The sequence below is a fragment of the Leiobunum rupestre genome, chromosome 9, assembly GCF_980474605.1.
Source record: "Leiobunum rupestre chromosome 9, qqLeiRupe1.1.hap1, whole genome shotgun sequence".
NCBI classification, from domain to species: domain Eukaryota; kingdom Metazoa; phylum Arthropoda; class Arachnida; order Opiliones; family Sclerosomatidae; genus Leiobunum; species Leiobunum rupestre.
In genome coordinates this window covers 26,525,162-26,545,907 of record NC_143392.1, presented here as the reverse complement: position 1 = coordinate 26,545,907, position 20,746 = coordinate 26,525,162, and the positions used below count along the sequence as shown (strand labels likewise).

At 36.6% G+C, this 20,746-nt stretch overlaps 3 protein-coding genes across 4 annotated transcripts in view; 1 reads left to right on the top strand and 2 right to left on the bottom strand.

Moving 5' to 3' along the window:
• Positions 1-20,746, top strand: part of LOC149927025 (follistatin-related protein 5-like) — a 233,649-nt gene that overhangs the window by 195,540 nt on the left and 17,363 nt on the right. The window lies entirely within an intron of this gene.
• LOC149927027 (uncharacterized) lies at positions 328-3,038 on the bottom strand. The gene is made up of 2 exons (XM_090159267.1): positions 2,263-3,038; positions 328-467 (listed from the first exon to the last, which is right to left on the bottom strand). The coding sequence occupies exons 1-2, from the start codon at positions 3,036-3,038 to the stop codon at positions 338-340; spliced, it is 906 nt and encodes a 301-aa protein (XP_090015393.1). The 3' UTR covers positions 328-337.
• LOC149927026 (uncharacterized) lies at positions 10,603-11,563 on the bottom strand. Its single transcript, XM_090158903.1, has 2 exons — positions 11,198-11,563; positions 10,603-11,017 (listed from the first exon to the last, which is right to left on the bottom strand). Exons 1-2 carry the CDS (start codon positions 11,460-11,462, stop codon positions 10,683-10,685), a joined length of 600 nt encoding a protein of 199 aa, XP_090015029.1. The 5' UTR covers positions 11,463-11,563; the 3' UTR covers positions 10,603-10,682.

The window sequence follows — 20,746 nt, the reverse complement described above, 5'->3', positions numbered from 1 at the left end:
GCGCAAAATCTCAGTGTTATTTTATATAGCGTATCACCAAAAATAATATAGTAATCCAATGGATGGTACGAAAATTATTGGATTCAAAAATTTTTGATTAGCTCTTACAAAACGCAATTGGTCAGTGTCAAAGAAAAGTGGTAATGAGAAAATTTCTACACGTGTCACACTTTATCATTATTATGGTAACATATATTCAAAAATTAATCTCTATTTGATAATCGATTCGGAAACTGGTCGTCTGATTAGGGATGAATATCTGTTATAGCCGAAATTGTGTTGAAAGAAAACCAACATGTAGGAAATAAACTTTTCATTAGTAAAAATGATTTTTTATTTAAAAATGCTTAATCTCATTCAATTTTAAAGTCAGACAAAAATACAGTTTTGTAAATATAAAATAAAAATGGTACAAAATGTTTTTTAGTCCCAAGATTAAGATGCTTTCGTATTCGGCTCGGAACAAGGTCTTGATTGGAGTGTCCCATTCGATTAAGCCACCCACGTCGCTATCCTCAAAAGGGTAGTATTCCAGATCTTCTACGTTGCCAACTGAGAAGAAGCAAAGAGTTTTTTTTTCGATTCACTGTGAATTGGCCTGTTGTGTCTGGGTCAGTTTCCCCGGTTTCGGCATCTATGTCTTGGGCGGCGTAGATGGAATCGGGTTGGTCCGTGACAAATTAATCCGAAGAAGATTCAACACCCGTTTGACGACAAGGGATGTTCAATTTCCGTGGTTGCAATTGTAGCTCTGGTTCTTAATCGTGACTTACGTGGACAATCAAATGACCGTTTTGGTTGGTATGTAATTTTCTTCTATTCGAGGAGAGAAGAAGTACCAGTGCACAAAGTCCATTTCAGATTTCCAGTCGTATTAGCGAGATAAATTCATACAGTCTTGTGTCGTCGTTTCTTGAAATTCATAGATAAAACCAAATTCCATTATTAGCAAAAAGCGGTTACGCGTCCAACCCTAATCAAGAAAATTGTCAACATTTTTCACCTAATTTAAGGATATTTATTCAAATAACAAAATAGTCGAAATTAATCTTACTATTATATACTTTAATAACACTAAACACCCTAAGATTTTAAATAACCTTTTAAAATTGGTAAAGCTTTACTATGGTAATAACCCAACCTTCGGCCGTAGGACGTTGAGGCAACGACCCGTATGAGCAGCGTTCAGTGTGGCTTGAAGGCCGGAGGTAGCTCTTCCTGTTCGACGAACTAGTTTATCTTGGCAGCATCATGGTCGAGGGACCAAAGTTAAACGGTGCCCTAGAAGTCCATTCAAGGACCGCTATAAGGTTGCAGCACAACAATTTGGAAACGTGATAATGAAGTAGACGTGTTGTTATTAGTTGGGGAAATAAAAGTGCTAGGTTATAAATGTAAAAGGTGCATCCATAAATATAGTAAGATATACAATCCAGGTTGCCAAAAACAGGTTTTTGACGGTACATGTGGGAAAAACTGGTAAAAACCAGAAAAAATGGACAAAACCGGAAAAAACTCTTTTCATGCTAAATTAATCATTGATATATCTATTAAGTGACTAATTTGGTCATTGCAAATAGGAGAGATGAAAAAAGGCCAGAAGAAGAGTGAATAGAATAGAAGAATATACTGCTTTAGTTATTTATTTTTTATTGAATTTTGCCAGTAGGTGGAAAAACCATGAAAGTACGATTTTCTACACGGTTTTTAACAGGAACACAATAGGTGGAAAGAACCGTGGAAAAATCTAGTTCTTTCCATCCGGTTTTTTCCACCCTTGGCAAAATTGTGCCAACCCTGTCAAGAGTAATATTAAGTTCCTACAAAATATTAACTGATTCACCTGTCTTGGCGAGTTCAAGCACTGCAGCCGCTAATGCGGCACAATCCTTAGGTTTACTTTCTGAACTAAATGACAGCTTAAGAAATCAAGTAGAGAGCACGTGAAGCCGGAAGGGTAAACAGTCTCCGCGCATTAAAGCTACACTCTCACACGTTTTCTCGCGCTGGCGTAGCCTGTCTGCTAAAAAGTGGCTCAGCGATGAATCTCGAAATGGCGGTAGTCTGTTATAACTGGAATTGTGTTAAAAAAACCAACCTGCAAGTAATGAACTTATAATTCGTTAAAAATGATTTTTAATTTTTAATCTCGTTCAATTTATAAGTAAGACAAATAAAAAAATGTATATATAAAATTAAAATGGTAGAAAAATTTTCATGAGTCCCAAAATTTATAATCTTTCGTATTCGGCTCGGAACAAGGTCTTGATCGGCGTGTCCCATTCGTCTGAGCCATCCACTTCGTTGTCCTCAGTAGGGTTGAATTCCAGTCCATCTACGTTAGCAACTGAGAAATTCGGATCTGGGTCCACAAAGTCGGAAGCCGACTCTTTTTCGATGGCACTGACATCGGCGGTGAAGTACCCAGTGGTCTTAATGTCAGTTTCCCCGAGTTCCGGATCTTTAGCTTCCACTTGACCATGAGGAATATCTAATTGCGGAAGTTGTGACGGTGTTGGATGCACTGTTTCTTGATCGTGACTTGTCGAAGCACCACTTTGGTTTCCGGGAAGACCATGAATAGCTAAGCGACCTTGGTGTATTCTTGCGTGTCTTTCTTTGTGGATAGTCAAGTTGCGCTTCATCGTGTTAGTATAGTCGCACTCGTCACATTTGAAAGGTTTTTCTCCTGTGTGTGTTCTTTTGTGGCGTAGCACATTACTCGGATACGCGCTTGCGTAACTACACTGGTCACATTGAAATGGTTTTTCTCCTGTGTGAGTTCTTTCGTGGCGAATCATTTTACTCGAATTCATGTTCGCGAAACTACACTGATCACATTGAAATAGTTTTTCCCCCGAATGCACTCTCTGGTGCTTCAACAAATCACACTTCTGTGAGAATGCGTAGGTACACTGATCACATTGAAATGGTTTCTCGCCGGTGTGTCTCCTTCCGTGGATCCTTAAATGTTCCTTATTGCTGGTGGCGTAAGGGCACTCAGTGCACTGGTACTTCTGCTCTTCACGGACACTCATTTAGACAGTATAACAGTTAATAAATTTCGGACCAACGAAAGCCAAATCAGAATATGATTCAAATATTAGCAAGAACGAAATAATTAAAAAAGCTTTTCAGAGGTTTACCTTTATCAAATAAATAATGAGTGGAAATGTTTATGGCTTATTCAGTCGACATTTCCCTGGTAAATACGCCTTCTCAGCCTGTACCCTGATATAAAAAAATACTTTACTTTTGAATGGACTTTATTCCGACCGACGTTTGTATGTTAATATCGCCTACTTTTATTGATGTTAATTAAAATATTTAATATTAGGAGAGGTATTTTTTATAGCGCAAAATCTCAGTGTTATTTTAGAAAGTGTCTCACCAAAAATAATATTGACCCTGTACCCTAAATTCGAAATCACTTCCTCGTGCGTAGTCAATAGCGTTTACACACTTCCTGCCGGAACTACGAAATGGTCAGCTCCAAAGATAACATGATAACCAACTATATGGATAAGACCACGACCAACTTTATTGACGGGCTGTTCACGTAACACCGCGTCATCAAAGTTAGCCGTGATAGAACAATACAGCGACCGATGGAGGTCTATTTTTCGGAGGTCACGTGACAGAAGTTGGTAGACGCTTCGTTTCGAAAAACGTTAATCAGAAAGCTATCAGAATTCGAATCTAGGGTATAGAGTTCTATATTATCTTTGGTCTCACCCAACTCAGAGCCTAGACTTCTTCGATATTGAAGGACTCGCGATGGAAAAATTTTAGACGTAACTAAATAACATTATTTTCCTAATAACATTTTCGCGGATTATAAAACAATTTTATTGAAATTGGGTGCTAAGCCTTGGCAATAACAATAGTAGGGAATATATATATATTTTTTTAAATATACACAAACAAAGACCATTAAACCACAAGGGGCTTATACTAGGGATATGTGGATATGGTGCCGATTTGGTTATCGGAAAGCATTAGAGACAATGCGGAATTTTATTCTGACCAATAGGTGAAGCTCTAATAATTGAATTTTTCTTTGGCCAACCGTTATACGGCAGCTTTAGACTAGAGTTCAGAAATCCAGTAGATTGGCGACCTATTCGATGAACTAACATTTGTGCACAATTTTAGTGGTTAACCAAGTTAAACACTCGTGTACCGCGATCGCTTTCGTTCATGTGCTCTACGAAACATTGCTGAGATTTCAGCGTCAACAGGCGAAAAAAATAAGTCGAAATTCTTAATCCTTAGGTTCTACAAAATATTTCAATTTAAATTAATAAAGGTATTTTGTATTAATATTGTCAGTTAGTTTTGCGTAATCAAATGGATGGTACGAAAATTATTGGATTTTTTTTTTTAGAAGCTCGTTATGAGCGATTGTGACGGGTGGGACAATTCAGTCCGCTCGTCCATTTGATTAATCAGGTGCGAGATATGTGTTACGGCCACGCCAACGGGGGGATACTTGGGGATAGGGTTGGGACACCCGTGGCGGAAGTATGACAACCACCCGTTGGGGGATTGGTGGTCGTCCTCACACGGCCATCCACAAACTCTGCCTCCCAGACGCTTGGGATTACAGGAGTACGCCACTACTCCCGCCAAGTTATTGGATTCAAATATTTTTGATTGGCTCTTACAAAACGCAAAGCGTCTGCTTAGTTGACGAAATCCATCTTCTCGCTTTTGCCGCCACGTGAATCTACGTAAACTGAAAAGGCTCGGAAAAGGCTGTTAACGGTATCTAATAAAATAGACGAACAAACTGAGAAAATTACTTTCTATAAACGATATACTATTTCGTTTTGTAAATATAAAATAAAAATGGTAGAAAATTTTTTTAGTCCCAAGATTAAGATACTTTCGTATTCGGCTCGGAACAAGGTCTTGATTGGAGTGTCCCATTCGATTAAGCCACCCACGTCGCTATCCTTAATAAGATGATATAACAGATCTTCTACGTTGCCAACTGAGAAGAAGCAAGCAGTTTTTTTCGATAAAGCTGACATTCACTGTGAATTGGCCTGTTGTGTCTGGGTCAGTTTCCCCGGTTTCGGCATCTATGTCTTTGGCGGCGTAGATGGAATCGGGTTGGTCCGTGACAAATTAATCCGAAGAAGATTCAACACCCGTTTGACGACAAGGGATGTTCAATTTCCGTGGTTGCAATTGTATTGGTAGCTCTGGTTCTTGATCGTGACTTACGTGGACAATCAAATGACCGTTTTGGTTGGTATGTAATTTTCTTCTATTCAAGGAGAGAAGAAGTACCAGTGCACAAAGTCCATTTCAGATTTCCAGTCGTATTAGCGAGATAAATTCATACAGTCTTGTGTCGTCGTTTCTTGAAATTCATAGATAAAACCAAATTCCATTATTAGCAAAAAGCGGTTACGCGTCCAACCCTAATCAAGAAAATTGTCAACATTTTTCACCTAATTTAAGGATATTTATTCAAATAACAAAATAGTCGAAATTAATCTTACTATTATATACTTTAATAACACTAAACACCCTAAGATTTTAAATAACCTTTTAAAATTGGTAAAGTTTTACTATGGTAATAACCCAACCTTCGGCCGGAGGACGTTGAGGCAACGACCCGAATGAGCAGCGTTCAGTGTGGCTTGAAGGCCGGAGGTAGCTCTTTCTGTTCGACGAACCAGTTTATCTTGGCAGCATCATGGTCGATGGACAAAAGTTAAACGATGCCCTAGAAGTCCATTCAAGGACCGCTATAAGGTTGCAGCACAACAATTTGGAAACGTGATAATGAAGTAGACGTTTTGTTATTAGTTGGGGAAATAAAAGTGCTTGGTTATAAATGTAAAAGGTGCATCCATAAATATAGTAAGATATATAATCCAGGTTGGCAAAAAGTTTTTGACGGTACATGTGGGAAAAACTGGTAAAAACCAGAAAAAATGGACAAAACCGGAAAAAACTCTTTTCATGCTAAATTAATCATTGATATATCTATTAAGTGACTAATTTGGTCATAGCAAATAGGAGAGATGAAAAAAGGCCAGAAGAAGAGTGAATAGAATAGAAGAATATACTGCTTTAGTTATTTATTTTTTATTGAATTTTGCCAGTAGGTGGAAAAACCATGAAAGTACGATTTTCTACACGGTTTTTAACAGGAACACAATAGGTGGAAAGAACCGTGGAAAAATCTAGTTCTTTCCATCCGGTTTTTTCCACCCTTGGCAAAATTGTGCCAACCCTTTTAAGAGTAATATTAAGTTCCTACAAAATATAAACTGATTCACCTGTCTTGGCGAGTTCATGCACTGCAGCCGCTAATGCAGCACAATCCTTAGGTTACTTTCTGAACTAAATGACAGCTTAAGAAATCAAGTAGAGAGCACGTGAAGCCTGAAGGGTAAACAGTCTCCGCGCGTTAAAGCTACACTCTCACACGTTTTCTCGCGCTGGCGTAGCTTGTCTGCTAAAAAGTGGCTCAGCGATGAATCTCGAAATGGCGGTAGTCTGTTATAACTGGAATTGTGTTAAAAAAACAAACCTGTAAGTAATGAACTTATAATTCGTTAAAAATGATTTTTACTTTTTAATCTCGTTCAATTTATAAGTAAGACAAATAAAAAAATGTATATATAAAATTAAAATGGTAGAAAAATTTTCATTAGTCCCAAAATTCATAATCTTTCGTATTCGGCTCGGAACAAGGTCTTGATCGGCGTGTCCCATTCGTCTGAGCCACCCACTTCGTTGTCCTCAGTAGGGTTGAATTCCAGTCCAACTACGTTGGCAACTGAGAAATTCGGAACTGGGTCCACAAAGTCGGAAGCAGACTCTTTTTCGATGGCACTGACATCGGTGGTGAAATACCCAGTGGTCTCAGTGTCAGTTTCCCCGAGTTCCGGATCTTTAGCTTCCACTTGATCATGAGGAATGTCTAATTGCGGAAGTTGTGACGGTGTTGGATGCACTGTTTCTTGATCGTGACTTGTCGAAGGCACACTTTGGTTTCCAAGAACAGCATGAATTGCTAAGTGACCTTGGAGGATTCGTGAGTGTTTCTCTTTGTGGGATGTCAAGTCGCGCTTCATCGTGCTAGTATAGTCGCACTCGTCACATTTGAAAGGTTTTTCTCCTGTGTGTCTTCTTTTGTGGCGTAGCACATTACTCGAATACCCGCTCGCGTAACTACACTGATCACACTTGAAGGGTGTTTCATTCGAATGCACTGCCTGGTGCTTCAACAATTCACTTTTATGCATGGATGAATAACTACACTGGCTACATTGAAATGGTTTTTCTATTGTGTGAGTTCTTTCATGACAAATCACATTACTCAAATTCGTGCTCGCGAAACTACACTGATCACATTGAAATGGTTTTTCTCCTGTGTGAGTTCTTTCGTGGCGAATCACATTACTCGAATTCGTGCTCGAGAAACTACACTGATCACATTGAAATGTTTTTTCCCCCGAATGCACTCTCTGGTGCTCCAACAAATCACAATTCTGTGAGAATGCGTAGGTACACTGATCACATTGAAATGGTTTCTCGCCGGTGTGTCTCCTTCCGTGGACCATGAAATGATCCTTATTGTTGGTGGCGTAAGGGCACTCAGTGCACTGGTACTTCTGCTCTTTACGGACACTCATTTCGACAGTATAACAGTTAATAAATTTCGTTACAATATATTTCGGACCAACGAATTTATCTTCCTTGCGCGACCGGAAAGTCTTGGAACTTTATTTATTATGTAAATGCCAAATCAGAACATGATTCAAATATTAGCAAGAACGAAATAATTAAAAATGCTTTTCAGAGGTTAACCTTTATCAAATAAATAATGAGTGGAAACGTTTATGGCTTATTCAGTCGACATTTCCCACCGAAATGACATCACCAGCTGTTTCCCTGGTAAATACGCCTTCTCAGCCTGTACCCTGATATAAAAAAATACTTTTGTATGTTAATATCGCCTACTTTTATTGATGTGAGTTAAAATATTTAATAATAGGAGAGGTATTTTTTTATAGCGCAAAATCTCAGTGTTATTTTATAAAGCGTCTCACCGACGTTTGTATGTTAATATCGCCTACTTTTATTGATGTGAGTTAAAATATTTAATAATAGGAGAGGTATTTTTTTATAGCGCAAAATCTCAGTGTTATTTTATAAAGCGTCTCACTAAAAATAATATTGACCCCGTACCCTAAATTCGAAATCACTTCCTCGTGCGTAGTCAATAGCGTTTACCCACTTCCTGCCGGAACTCCGAAAAAGTTAGCTCCAAAGATAACATGATAACCAATTATATGGATAAGACCACTACCAACTTTATTGACGGGCTGTTCACGTAACACCGCGTCATCAAAGCTAGCCGTGATAGAACAATACAGCGACCGATGGAGGTCTATTTTTCGGAGGTCACGTGACAGAAGTGGGTAGACGCTTCGTTACGAATAACGTCAATCAGAAAGCCATCAGAAATCGAATCTAGGGTACAGAGTTCTAAATTATCTTTGGTCTCACCCAACTCAGAGCCTAGACTTCTTCGATATTGAAGGACTCGCGATGGAAAAATTTTAGACGTAACTAAACAACATTACTTTCCTAATAACATTTTCGCGGATTATAAAACAATTTTATTAAAATTGGGCGCTAAGCCTTGGCAATAAGATTAGTAGGGAATATATTTATTTATTTTTAATTTATACAGAAACAAAGACCATTAAACCACAAGTGGCTTATACTAGGTATATTTGGAGATGGTGGCGATTTGGTTATCGGAAAGCATTAGAGACAATCTGGAATTTTTTTCTGAATAATAGGTGAAGCTCTAATGATAGAATTTTTCTTTTGTCAACCGTAATACGGCAGCTTTAGACTAGTGTGCAGTCTCGGGAGAAACTCCTTGTTCAGAAATCCAGTAGATTGGCGACCTATTCGATGAATTTACATTTGCGCACCATTTTCGTGGTTAACCCAGTTAAACACTCGTGTATTACGTTCGTTTTCGTTCATGCGCTCTACGAAACATTGCTGAGATTTCAGCGTGAACAGGCGAAGAAAATAAGTCTTAATTCTTAATCCTTAGGTTCTACAAAATATGTAAATTTAATTTAATAAAGGTATTTCGTATTAATATTGTCTATTAGTTTTGCGTAATCAAATGGATGGTACGAAAATTATTGGATTCAAATATTTTTGATTGGCTCTTACAAAACGCAAAGCGTCTGCTTAGTTGACGAAATCCATCTTCTCGCTTTTGCCGCCCCGTGAATCTACGTAAACTGAAAAGGCTCGGAAAAGGATGTTAACGGTATCTAATAAAATAGTCGAACAAACTGAGAAAATTACTTTCTATAAACGATATACTATTTCTGGGTTGCCGGATTTGTCTATATTGACGGAACAAAATATAAAATATGTTTACAGCCCGCTCTTAACTAGGCTGTGTCCGAAACGCGTCTAAAATTAAGTTTGGTATTTTTATAAGTTACAATTTAAAAGCGAGCCATTCAGGGCGTTAGGGTTGACTATAAATTGATTTGGGATTTCAACATTTAAATTTAACGATGCCAAAAAGGCAAAGGTTTGAAACTGTCCTATAAACCAATATATACATCAAGGGCGAATACGGTAATCATTATCGGGGTAAGTTTTAACTGAGAACCTCCTTTTTAAAATAAAAGTAAATTTTAATTTGTACCCACCTTTCCCTTGAGCCATTTCGGGTTGGGGCTTGAGCCTTCAAATCCTCCCTACTTAACCCACCCTCGCGAAACACTGTACTTCAATTTGGCATAAAGTTTATCAAATTTAACTTACATTTTCCAAGAGTTATCGGTTTGGCTGAATTTCTATTTGGATGACTAAGAGACAAAAAAAAACATAAAAACGACTAATATTTCAAGACTGCGGAATTGCTAATCCCTCAATCAATTGGTCAGTGTCAAAGAAAAGTGGTAATAAGAAAACTTCAACACGTGTCACACTGTATTATCATTATGGTAACATAAATTTAAGAACTTAATCTCTATTTGATAATAATGTTTTGACTAAAGTTAAAGTCGGAAAATGGACGTCTGCTCAGCGATGAATATCTGTTATAGCAGGAATTGTGTTGAAAGAAAACTAACCCGTAGGAAATAAACATTTCATTAGTTAAAAATGATTGTTTATATAAAAATGCTTCATCTCGCTCAATTTTAAAGTCAGATAAAATTACAGTTATGTAAATATAAGTGTCTTTAGTTCCAATATTCAGATATTTTCGTATTCGGCTCGGATAAATAAAACAGCCTTTGGTAATGCTAATTCTGTAATTGATTATGTAATCTCTTAACTACAGTCGAAACTACAAGTTTTTACACCAACTATAGGGAGTGATCTGCCCCTTTGATTTAACGTTCTGATTAAAAACAAAATTCGCTCAACAAAGCGTCAGTTTTAATTATGAAAGTTATTTTTAACCCCAGCCTAGTTACGGCCTTGGCTGTAATGTAATTACAGGAATTGTTTTGAAGGAAAACCCACCTGTAGGAAATAAACTTTTAATTGGTTAAAAAATTATTTTTTAAGGAAAACGCTTAATCTCGTTCAATTTAAAATTCAAACAAAAATAAAAATATAAACACGAAATTAAAATGGTAGAAAAGGTTGAGTCTGAAGATTCATAATCTTTCGTATTCGGCTCTGAACAAGGTTTTGATCGGCGTGTCCCATTCACCTGGGCCAACCTCGTCGATATCCGCAGTGTGGTGGTATTCCTGCTCTTCTACATCGGCATCTGAGAAAATTGGCACTGGCTCCCCGAAGTCGCTAACAGGCTCTTTTTCGATGGAGCTGGCACCGGCTGCTAAGTACCCAGTTGTGTCAGGGTCAGGTTCCCTGGGTTCGGGATCTTTAACTTCCATTTTACCACAAGGAATGGCCAATTTCCCTGACTGTGACGGTGTTGGTTGCGCTGGTTCTTGATGGTGACTTGTTGAAACGAGAATTTGGCTCCCTGCAAGACCATGGGAAGATAAGTAATTTTGGAGGATTCGTGCGTGTCTTTCTTCGTGGGATGTCAAGTCGCGCTTAATCGCGTTGGTATAGTCACATTTGCGAGATCTTTTGTGGCGTAGCATATTACTCGAATACACGCTTGCGCAATTACAATGATTACACTTAAAGGCTTGCTCACCAGAATGAATTCTCTGATGCCTCGTCAAAAGAGCCATTTTCGGAGCCGTGAAGTTACAATAGTCACATTGAAATGGCTTCACTCGCGCGTGTCTCATTTTGTGGAGTGCTAAGGCGTCCTTTCGCGCGGTGATGAAACAACACTGATCACAACTAAATGGTTTCTCGCCGGTGTGAATTCTTTGGTGGACAACGAAATGACTCTTCTGGTTGGTGGCGTAACGGCACCCTGTGCACTGATGTTTCTTCTTTTCTTGGCTGCTCATTTTTGTAGTTTCACAGTTAATAAGTTTAGTTCAAAGTCTTTTTTTATTTACGATTTTGTCTCGCTTATACGACCGTAAAGTCTTATTCCGCAGTTTAGCGACGCAACCCATGTATGAACAAATAAAACTCCAACATCAAGTATATACTAAATTAATTTTCCCTGTATTTATGCCCTCTGCGACTGTACCCTGATCTAAAAAATACATTATTTTAGAATGGACCTTTATCGTGGCCGAGGTTTAAAGCCTAATAATTTTTGTTCACGTTAATTTGAACTAAACTTCTGTTCGATAAAGGAGGACTCACAATGGTGAAAATAAATAAAATCAAAGTGTTAGAAGTAAGTAAACAACATCACTTGGCTATTAAGTTAAAAAGAGATTATTGCACAAAGAATATTACTCGAAATTCTTAAAAACAAAATAACTAATACGAAATATGTAAATTTAAATTAAACGAGGTATTTAATATTAATATTGTCAGTTAGTTTTGTGTAATCAAAGGTCTGTGTACAAAATTAATAGACTTACATTTTTGCGTGTAGAATATTTTCAGGTCGATAATTTTTTAGTGTCAACCATGTTAAACACTTGTAATATTTTTTTCTAATTTGAGATAAATGTTTTGGCGTGGAGATTATCAACAATAATTTACATTTTCCCAGAATTATGGGATTGGCTGAATTTTAGTTTGGCTGACCAATAGACAAAATAAACACACAAAAACTATTGATATTTCCGGTTTACGGATTTGCTAATCTTTAAGGCAGCAATTTGTCAAGTAAGAATAGTAATAATAGTAATCAGCTAGGCTAATACTTAAAGCCTGGCGCCATCCTTATATTAATTAGTGATCTATTACCATGTGTTACATAAGTATGCCTCGATATAAAAATATTTATGAGACCTTGTTTCACACAAATCATAAAAATAGTGAATTCTTAAGCCGCGGCTGCACAGTTAAAGCTCGCGCACGAGCGGCCGGCTTTATATTGTATTCTTATATTCCTTGTGCTATTAAAGAGGTTACCATGGAAACAAAATCTCGCGCTAATCAAAATCCGATTCGTGAAATTCCATTTCCAATAAATCTTTAGTTTTTCGCTATGGAGTTAGATGTGACGTAATTAACATCATATATCCCGTGAACAAGTTTTCATTGCGCTCGCGAATCAGCTAAGCCTTAATAAAAAACAAACTTGTCGAGGTTAACCGTAATAGTTAGGGTAGTGAGCTGTTGGCTCGCGTGGCATGAAGGGCTTCCCCGTGATGGACCAAGAATCTAAAGGGTCTCACTGTTTAGGCTTTAAAAAGCACGCGTTAATACTGGGAATAGGAAAATCACGGGTAATTTTAGTTCAATGTGGGCAAACTTGGCGTCGCTGAAGTCGATTTCCGGCGTAGTTTCATAGATAAGCTGGAGCGTTCACGTTCAATTTTGACAAAATGGCGCCGTTTTTGTCGGTTAAATGATGAGGCTTAGTAAGTTTTTGAACTTTTATTTTGGAAAACTTAAGGAATGGTAATTAACCATTGTGTTAATTAAAAATAACCAGTAAGCCGCGTATGTCGGCGGTTTTTTAATCAAATTTATTGGAATCCATTTCATTTCTAAACTTAAAAAATTTAATGAACTAAGCCTAACCTAACTTTATCACACCTACTGTCTCCTAAGCCCCAACTCGCAGTAATAGTTGAACGGAATTCTTCAGGCGCTTCAAAGCGGCTGATGTACTTCGGTAAGCCTTCCGATTTAGGCCACGCCTTCCGTGTCAAAATATCGGGAAAAGTGAGTCCCCTTACATTCTTGGTCCATGGCTTGCCACCACCCTCCTACGCATTGTAACCCGGCCACCTGAATTAAAGGCATTACAAGTCGCTAGATGACTTGGGTCTGAGGTGGTGCCTTGGGTATTAGCTAAGCTGATTATTATTATTATTTTATTTTAAAGAACTTAGGGCCGATTTAAAACCTTCGATTTAACGTGGGTTTTCACTTCTAAAATGCGCCTATTTATGGAAGAAAATGAAACGCTTCAATGAGAACCAGTGGCCAAAAAATATCTTCGAAGATCGGCTGCGTGTGGGTGGGAGGGACCTTCCAGTTTGTATTATTATAACACTGGCGCTCTGATCGTATTTGCTGTTTCTATTTTCGAAGGCGGCTAGAAAGACCACGACTCAAAGGCCGCAGCTGTTTGGCACAGTCAAGAATGGGCCAATCTTAACTATATATGTACCGAAAATAGTGGTAAAAGAATATATAAAATAAATTTTACCAAGCGAGAAATATTTTTCAACTATTCAAGATGGGGGAAGTCTTTAACCGCGTGATTCGGACGAACGTAGATAGAAGAGTAAAGTATGCGGATGAGAAAGACGGGATGAAGGTTTCAGTAGTATCTGGTGAAAGGGAAGCCAGAGGGTTTTTTCAATTCCCCGAAGGGACTGAGAATTCGCTTTCGATGGAGCCTGCATTTTTTACTCCACTTTTGCGGAAATTCGAGCGGAAAAATTCTCATTTTCAATTTAAAAATTTTAAACTTTGAAAATAACTAGAAATTTTACAAGCGCAATATTTTCTGCACTAATATTATCCGAATAAAAAATAATAGAAGAGGTTAAGCAGGACGTTCTAGAAGTTAAAACGACAACGTCGGGAGTATCTAGACGTTCGTGAAATTAATTGCCTTAAAATCAGTTAAGCTTGCTCTCACTTTGACTGCTAAAAAACATTTACAGTTACATTGAGAATTTATTTTTTTATAAAAAAAAAATAAATTCTCAATGTTATGACTACAGGCTATCAAGGTCCTGTTATAAATTAGTTGACGTAAAATGCTACGGCACCGTCAACAACGGGTTAAATGTATCCCGTCAATAATGTGAACTAGATCGAGTCATTCTTATAAATTGGATGTCCAATGGTAGTGGCGTTGGGACGGTAACCCAAAGGTCGTAGGTTCGATTCCTACCCGAGGTGATATGATTTTTCTCAGTCACTCTGGTATGGAACAATACGCAGAGGTATTCCTTGATTTAAATGAAACTTCTAATTTACAGTTACAATAGAATTTTAACGTGTTTTAGAAATATTTTATAAACACGGGTACATGACGAAAATAAAATAAAAACGTTTAACCAATACTAAAGGATGATAAAATTTGCGAATAAGTAGATTAGTCCATTATGAAAAGGGATAATAAAGCTAAACCCTACAAATATGAAGAAATTTAAGAACTTACTAATAGCTCGTACCAATAGGTCTTCGAGCAAACAAAAAGACGCGAAACTCGAACCAAATAGGTCTTCGAGTGAAAAACTAAATTAAATAAAATAGCCAGAGTACGAGCTATTAGTAAGTTTTTAAATTTCTTCAAATTTGTTTAGGGCTTGGCTTTATTATCCCTTTTCATAATAAACTAATCTATACTTATTCGCTAATTTTATCATCCTTTACAATGCAGTCCATAGGTGGTTCCTTTTAACTTAACCAATACTAAAACACGCCTTATGTATGACTTTGAACATTGTCTAACATTTGCGTTCGTGTACCCTGCTTTACTTCAAATGTGTCTCCGTGGTCCGATTTCGACTATAATTATAATATACAACACTTAGGATAAATCATGGCCCCCAGAGGTCCTATAATTCCTATAAAATCCTATATTTTCAAATATATATATTAGGAAAGTCCCCAAAACGTAATATTAAATCCTATAATTCCTATAAAATCCTATATTTTCAAATATATATATTAGGAAAATCCCCAAAACGTAATATTAAATCCTATAATTCCTATAAAATCCTATATTTTCAAATATATATATTAGGAAAATCCCCAAAACGTAATATTAAATCCTTTAATTTTGATATCACTCGGTTAATTTAGATATAGGATAAATTCCTATACAAAGTAATTATAGTCTATACTTTGGTTATTGTTAACATGGTTAGCTACTAGTATATTTTTGTAATAAAATGGTAAAATACTTTTTATTTTATAAGTGAAAATCAAAGATTTATTTCACTAAATATAGATTTTGTTTTTAAATGCATAAAATCTTATAATTTAAAAAAAAGTGTCGTATAATGTCTTATATCCTATTTTTCCTATAAAAAAATTGAAGATTTGAGTGGGGCCCCCGAGAAATTCAAATTCAATTTATTTGTGATTATATAAGAAACATAATAGTGCTATTTCAATTTAAACAAGTATTTAAAATCTTGATAAAACGCACGTTGCTAGAAAAGGAACAGCCTGCCATAATTATCTCTCGATTTGTTGAGTAGGATAATTGTAATTTTCAGTATTTTTATTTAAACGCCATAGATATTATACTACGTGTCTCATAAGCTCGACAGAAATATTCCGCGAAAAGAAAACCGTGTAGAATAATCAAATATTGTTGCTTCCACCTAGGAGCATGGAACAACAAACACAAGGAGAACGCAGCTAGCCTATAAACACGCTAACGCAGTGTTGTGTACAAATTTCATTGGACGAACCTTTACGCTGAACGTTTCACGGGCGGGGGTGGGGGAAGACAATTTCCAAATTTTCCCCTTCCAACGGCAGAAGGCGCTAAAGCGTCTAACCAATGAAAAATGTGCACAAGAAAATGCACGACGTTTGACGGGTTGTGTTCTCCTTGCGTGGGGTACTGTGTTTGTTGCTCCTAGCTTCCACTACGTTTCAGAAAAGCATTTTTTGTAGTTCTTGTGAAAATAACATTACTACAGTATTTAGGTAACTGAAAACTAGTTGTTCGGGGTTTTTTTTAGTCCGCAATCTAAATATGACAACGACTATCGCCAAAATTAAGTAAATATCAGAATAATTCGACATCATGCGTTTTGTACGTTTATATTTGGCTACAACTCTTGGCGGAAATGCATTATGTGGTATAATAATACTGAGTAACGGCCATTGTGACTGTTACCCTGGGAATGCGGCTGAAGAAATTAAAGCCGACGAAATTATACGAAATAAAGACTCTTATTGGTTTATAACGACGTAATGCGTTTCTGCAAATTTTCGACGGTCGTTAATGCGTTTCTGCGGAGTATTTTCGAAACTTTTCGATTTTAATGCGTTTTTGCATTTTCACATCTCGGAAACTAGACCAGATATAAGGAAACGGAAATTTAGAATCAGCGCCCTAAAATTAGTATGAGGAGCATTCAAACTCAAAAAGTAAAAAATGGTCGATAATGCGTTTCTGAAACGTAATGATAATCAAGTATTGTTGCTTCCACTATGGTTGAAAAGTTTTTAAATATAACTTGAGAACACGTGACTCAAACAACCAATATAATTGCTCTTCAGAATTTTAGGTTTATTTGATAGTGACAAATAACTAGTGTTGTAATTCGGAAAATTTTCCGGAAAATGACTGAGGCCTTTTTTCCGGAAAATATTCCGTATTTTTCCGAAAAAAAATTAAAAAAAAGTTTTCATTCCATTATTAGTCTAATATATTGTTTGCAACATTTTCGCCTCATTTTTTCGAATTTAAAAGTATAACTAAACCTCTAGACTAGTTAAAACTGATAAACAATGTATCACTATTAATGTTTTGTAGTATGTTAACTGATGTTAGACATTTTATATCGATAAAAAGTTAAAAACATTAAAAACCCTTAAAAAATACATTTATTTTTCCGGAAAATTAACAACACTACAAATATCTAATTATTGAAAGAAATAACTACTTAACGAACTGTCGAATTGTGGGAACAGTAATTAAATTTAGAATATTTTAACCGCAAATTTGAAATCTGGGCAGTTTTTGGCTTTGTAAACATACTTAAATTGCTATAGGACCTCCACATTTCTTTAATTTTTGAAATGCATCTGTTAATGAATTACTCGAAAATCGAAACTAACTTAGTATGCAACGCCACTGTGTAGATTAATCCAAGAAATCCTTTGCGAATTTGTAGTTCGCGCAGTGGCGTAACTAAGAAACTCTTTGGGGGCCCTTATAATCAGTGGCGTTTATAGGGGGAGAGTGTATACCTAGATATAGATTGATGGTCATTTAAGGGCTCCCTGAAGCCTGTGCCCTAATTACGGTACAAATAATGGCTCCAACAGACTTCACTGTAAAAGTCAATCAACGGCGTTCCTAGTGGCAAAAACATGAATTCGGTGGATCTACCTTGGAACGCCCTAGATTAATATTTCTCCAAACGTTTTATTTTTAGTTTGGAAAATACTTTCCATAATTTCGACTCTTTCCTAATAAAAAGCTCAATTCGATTCGCAATTTGGAAGTGTAGAGGCTGCAGTCGCCTTTTACGCGGCATAAATTCACTCTTCAGGGAATCATCGAGGTTGGGCATTATTGATTGGGGAATACGAGATGGAAACCGTTCCATCTTCCTGGTGGTGGCGACCTACATGACTGAGAAAACCTCCGAAAGTTTTGAGAGCGGCTCGGGGGCTGTTTTGAAAGCCCTTCGGAATTGGTCGTGCGCGCCTTTTGAAGGGAATAAAACCGAATGTCCACGAGCGCGCTTAACAGGATCGTTTTTCATCGCTGGATGCTGCTGAGAAAATTGTATTTGCCGACTTCATTCGAAAATGATGTCTCTCTTTGCTACGTGCTTTTACCTTTTACCCGACCGAGCTCGCGGTTGTTAGTAATCTCAAGAACGAGGGAAAAATACAGCTAAAATTATTCCATAAAGACTGCAAACGTTCTTCTTCAGTGGTCCTGGACGAAAATGATATTAGCGGTCCTATTAAATAGTGCTTCCAAACGGCCAACTGTTCTGGTTATTTAGGTCGTTATGCTCAGAAATCTTAATTTTTCAGTTAGTCAGATCAGGTTTATCTTTATATGAATAAGTAGATTAGTCCATTATGAAATGGGATAATAAAGCTAAACCCTCAACAAATTTGAAGAAATTTAAAAACTTACAAATAGCTCGTACCAATAGGTCTTCGAGCAAACAAAAAAACGCGAAATTCGGACCAAATAGATCTTCGAGTGAAAACTAAATTAAATTAAATTAAATTAAATAGCCAGAAATTCCAACGGTTACCGGTTTCGTCCTATTTGGGACTCGTCAGTACCGTGCGGGAAATCTGGCTCGCGACTATAACACCGAATAGAGAAACTAAGCCTAAATATTAAAAATTTCAAAACGAGTTGCGTAGCAACGGAAAGCCGAATAGGGGGAGAGTGGTGGAGATTAGTATATACGCAATGTTAAGTTAAAAGGAACCACCTATGGACTGCATTGTAAAGGACAATAGGTGTAAAGTCCATAGGTGGTTCTATTTATCTTATCTTTATATGACCCACCCTCACCCAGCAATCTAATCTCATGTTACATCTGATTCATTATATCATGTAACAGCGCGCGCTTGGCGGGAAAATTTCGGGAAAATGGCGGCAACACGTAGCGTAGCGGCCGCAATCTTGCCGCCATTTTTCCGAAATTTTCCCGCCGAGCGCGCTAAGCTTCTTACAAGGATGCTGGCGCGTTCATCCCTCCTACTTCGCCTCCCTTCCTATCCTCCTTGTTGTGATAAATTTTGGTACTAGAATTTCTTTTAGAAATCTGAAAAATTAAAATTCTATTGAACGAAGAATCAGAATTATCACTGGTTGAAGGAACAATTGGACATTAAAGATAGGAGTGTTTTGGCACCCCTACAAGATAGCCAGCTTGGCGCCCGGTTAATTATTAACCTCCTTAACCCGGGTCGGAACGCCTCTGTCCGTGTAACAAATCAGAGTGGGGCCTACGTCGGATTTTTTACGTAAATGACCTACGTTTGTTTCCACTTAGGGGCCCACAAATTAAAAATAAATATTTCATTTGTAAAAGTTTAAAACCCGCAGTAATATAAAAATAATAAAATAAATAACCCGACAAAAAACGATGTACTAAAAGTTTTAATCGATTTAACATAAAATTTACAAATTACCTTTTAGCTACCACAAATTCGGAAATTTCTATATTTTTAATTCTGTCGTCGTCAGTTTCGAGTTAGTAGACAGCGTACCGTTTTCGAATTTACTAACCTTGGCCGTTTGACAGGCAAGACTGTCGCCAAATTAGTTGTACAAATCCTTACGATTTTAATGTTGTGAGTATGTAGGCAGGTTTTATTTTTGTAAATTCTGTTCGCAACGACGGATCGAAAAGTTATGATTGTCGTGGAATTAAGTTATTATATATTAAGTCTATTTATAGGGAGGGGACCCCACAATAGAGTAATATCGGTGTGACGTATGTCGACGTCACCCATGCTATTTCCTATAGATAAAAAACTGCCCTCAAAATGGCGGCCATAGCCGAAAGCTACAGAGCGATACTAGGCTCCTCTATTGAGAAACATTATTAGCCAACACCTAAAAATCTCTTGGTGCCGCCCCTGATCAACTGATCTGATAATATCCGGACGTAAATGCGGATAGTCTGATATCTGATTTACCTAGTTTAAGAGATCGGAACTGTTTTCTGGGAATCAGTTGGAAGAACAATTTTTAGTTTACAAGAAAAAATAAAAGTGTGCTATACTCAGTTGCAGTTTAAGAAAGGCAAAATATCTAGTACATTTGGCGGAAAGATACTTACACGAATTTCAGTTTGGATACATATACATTGAAGTCTCAAATAAGATAAAAATATACATAGTCTCAAATAATATAAGAATATACATAAGTCTCAAATAATATAAAAATATACATAGAAGTCTCAAATTAGATAAGAATATACAACGAAGTCTCAAATAATATAAAAATATACATACAAGTCTCAAATTAGATAAGAATATACAACGAAGTCTCAAATAATATAAAAATATACATACAAGTCTCAAATTAGATAAGAATATACAACGAAGTCTCAAATAGGATAAGAATATACAACGAAGTCTCAAATAGGATAAGAATATACAACGAAGTCTTAAATAGGATAAGAATATACAACGAAGTCTCAAATAGCATAAGAATATACATAAAGTCTCAAATAAGATATACATACAAATCTCAAATAATATAAAAATATACATAGAAGTCTCAAATAATATAAAAATATACATAGAAGTCTCAAATAATATAAAAATATACATATAAGTCTCAAATAAGATAAAATATACATACAAGTCTCAAATAAGATAAAAATATACATACAAGTCTCAAATAAGATAAAAATATACATACAAGTCTCAAATAAGATAAGAATATAGGCCTACATAGAAGTCTCAAATAAGATAAATATATACATGGAAGTCACAAATAAGATAAAAGTATACATACAAG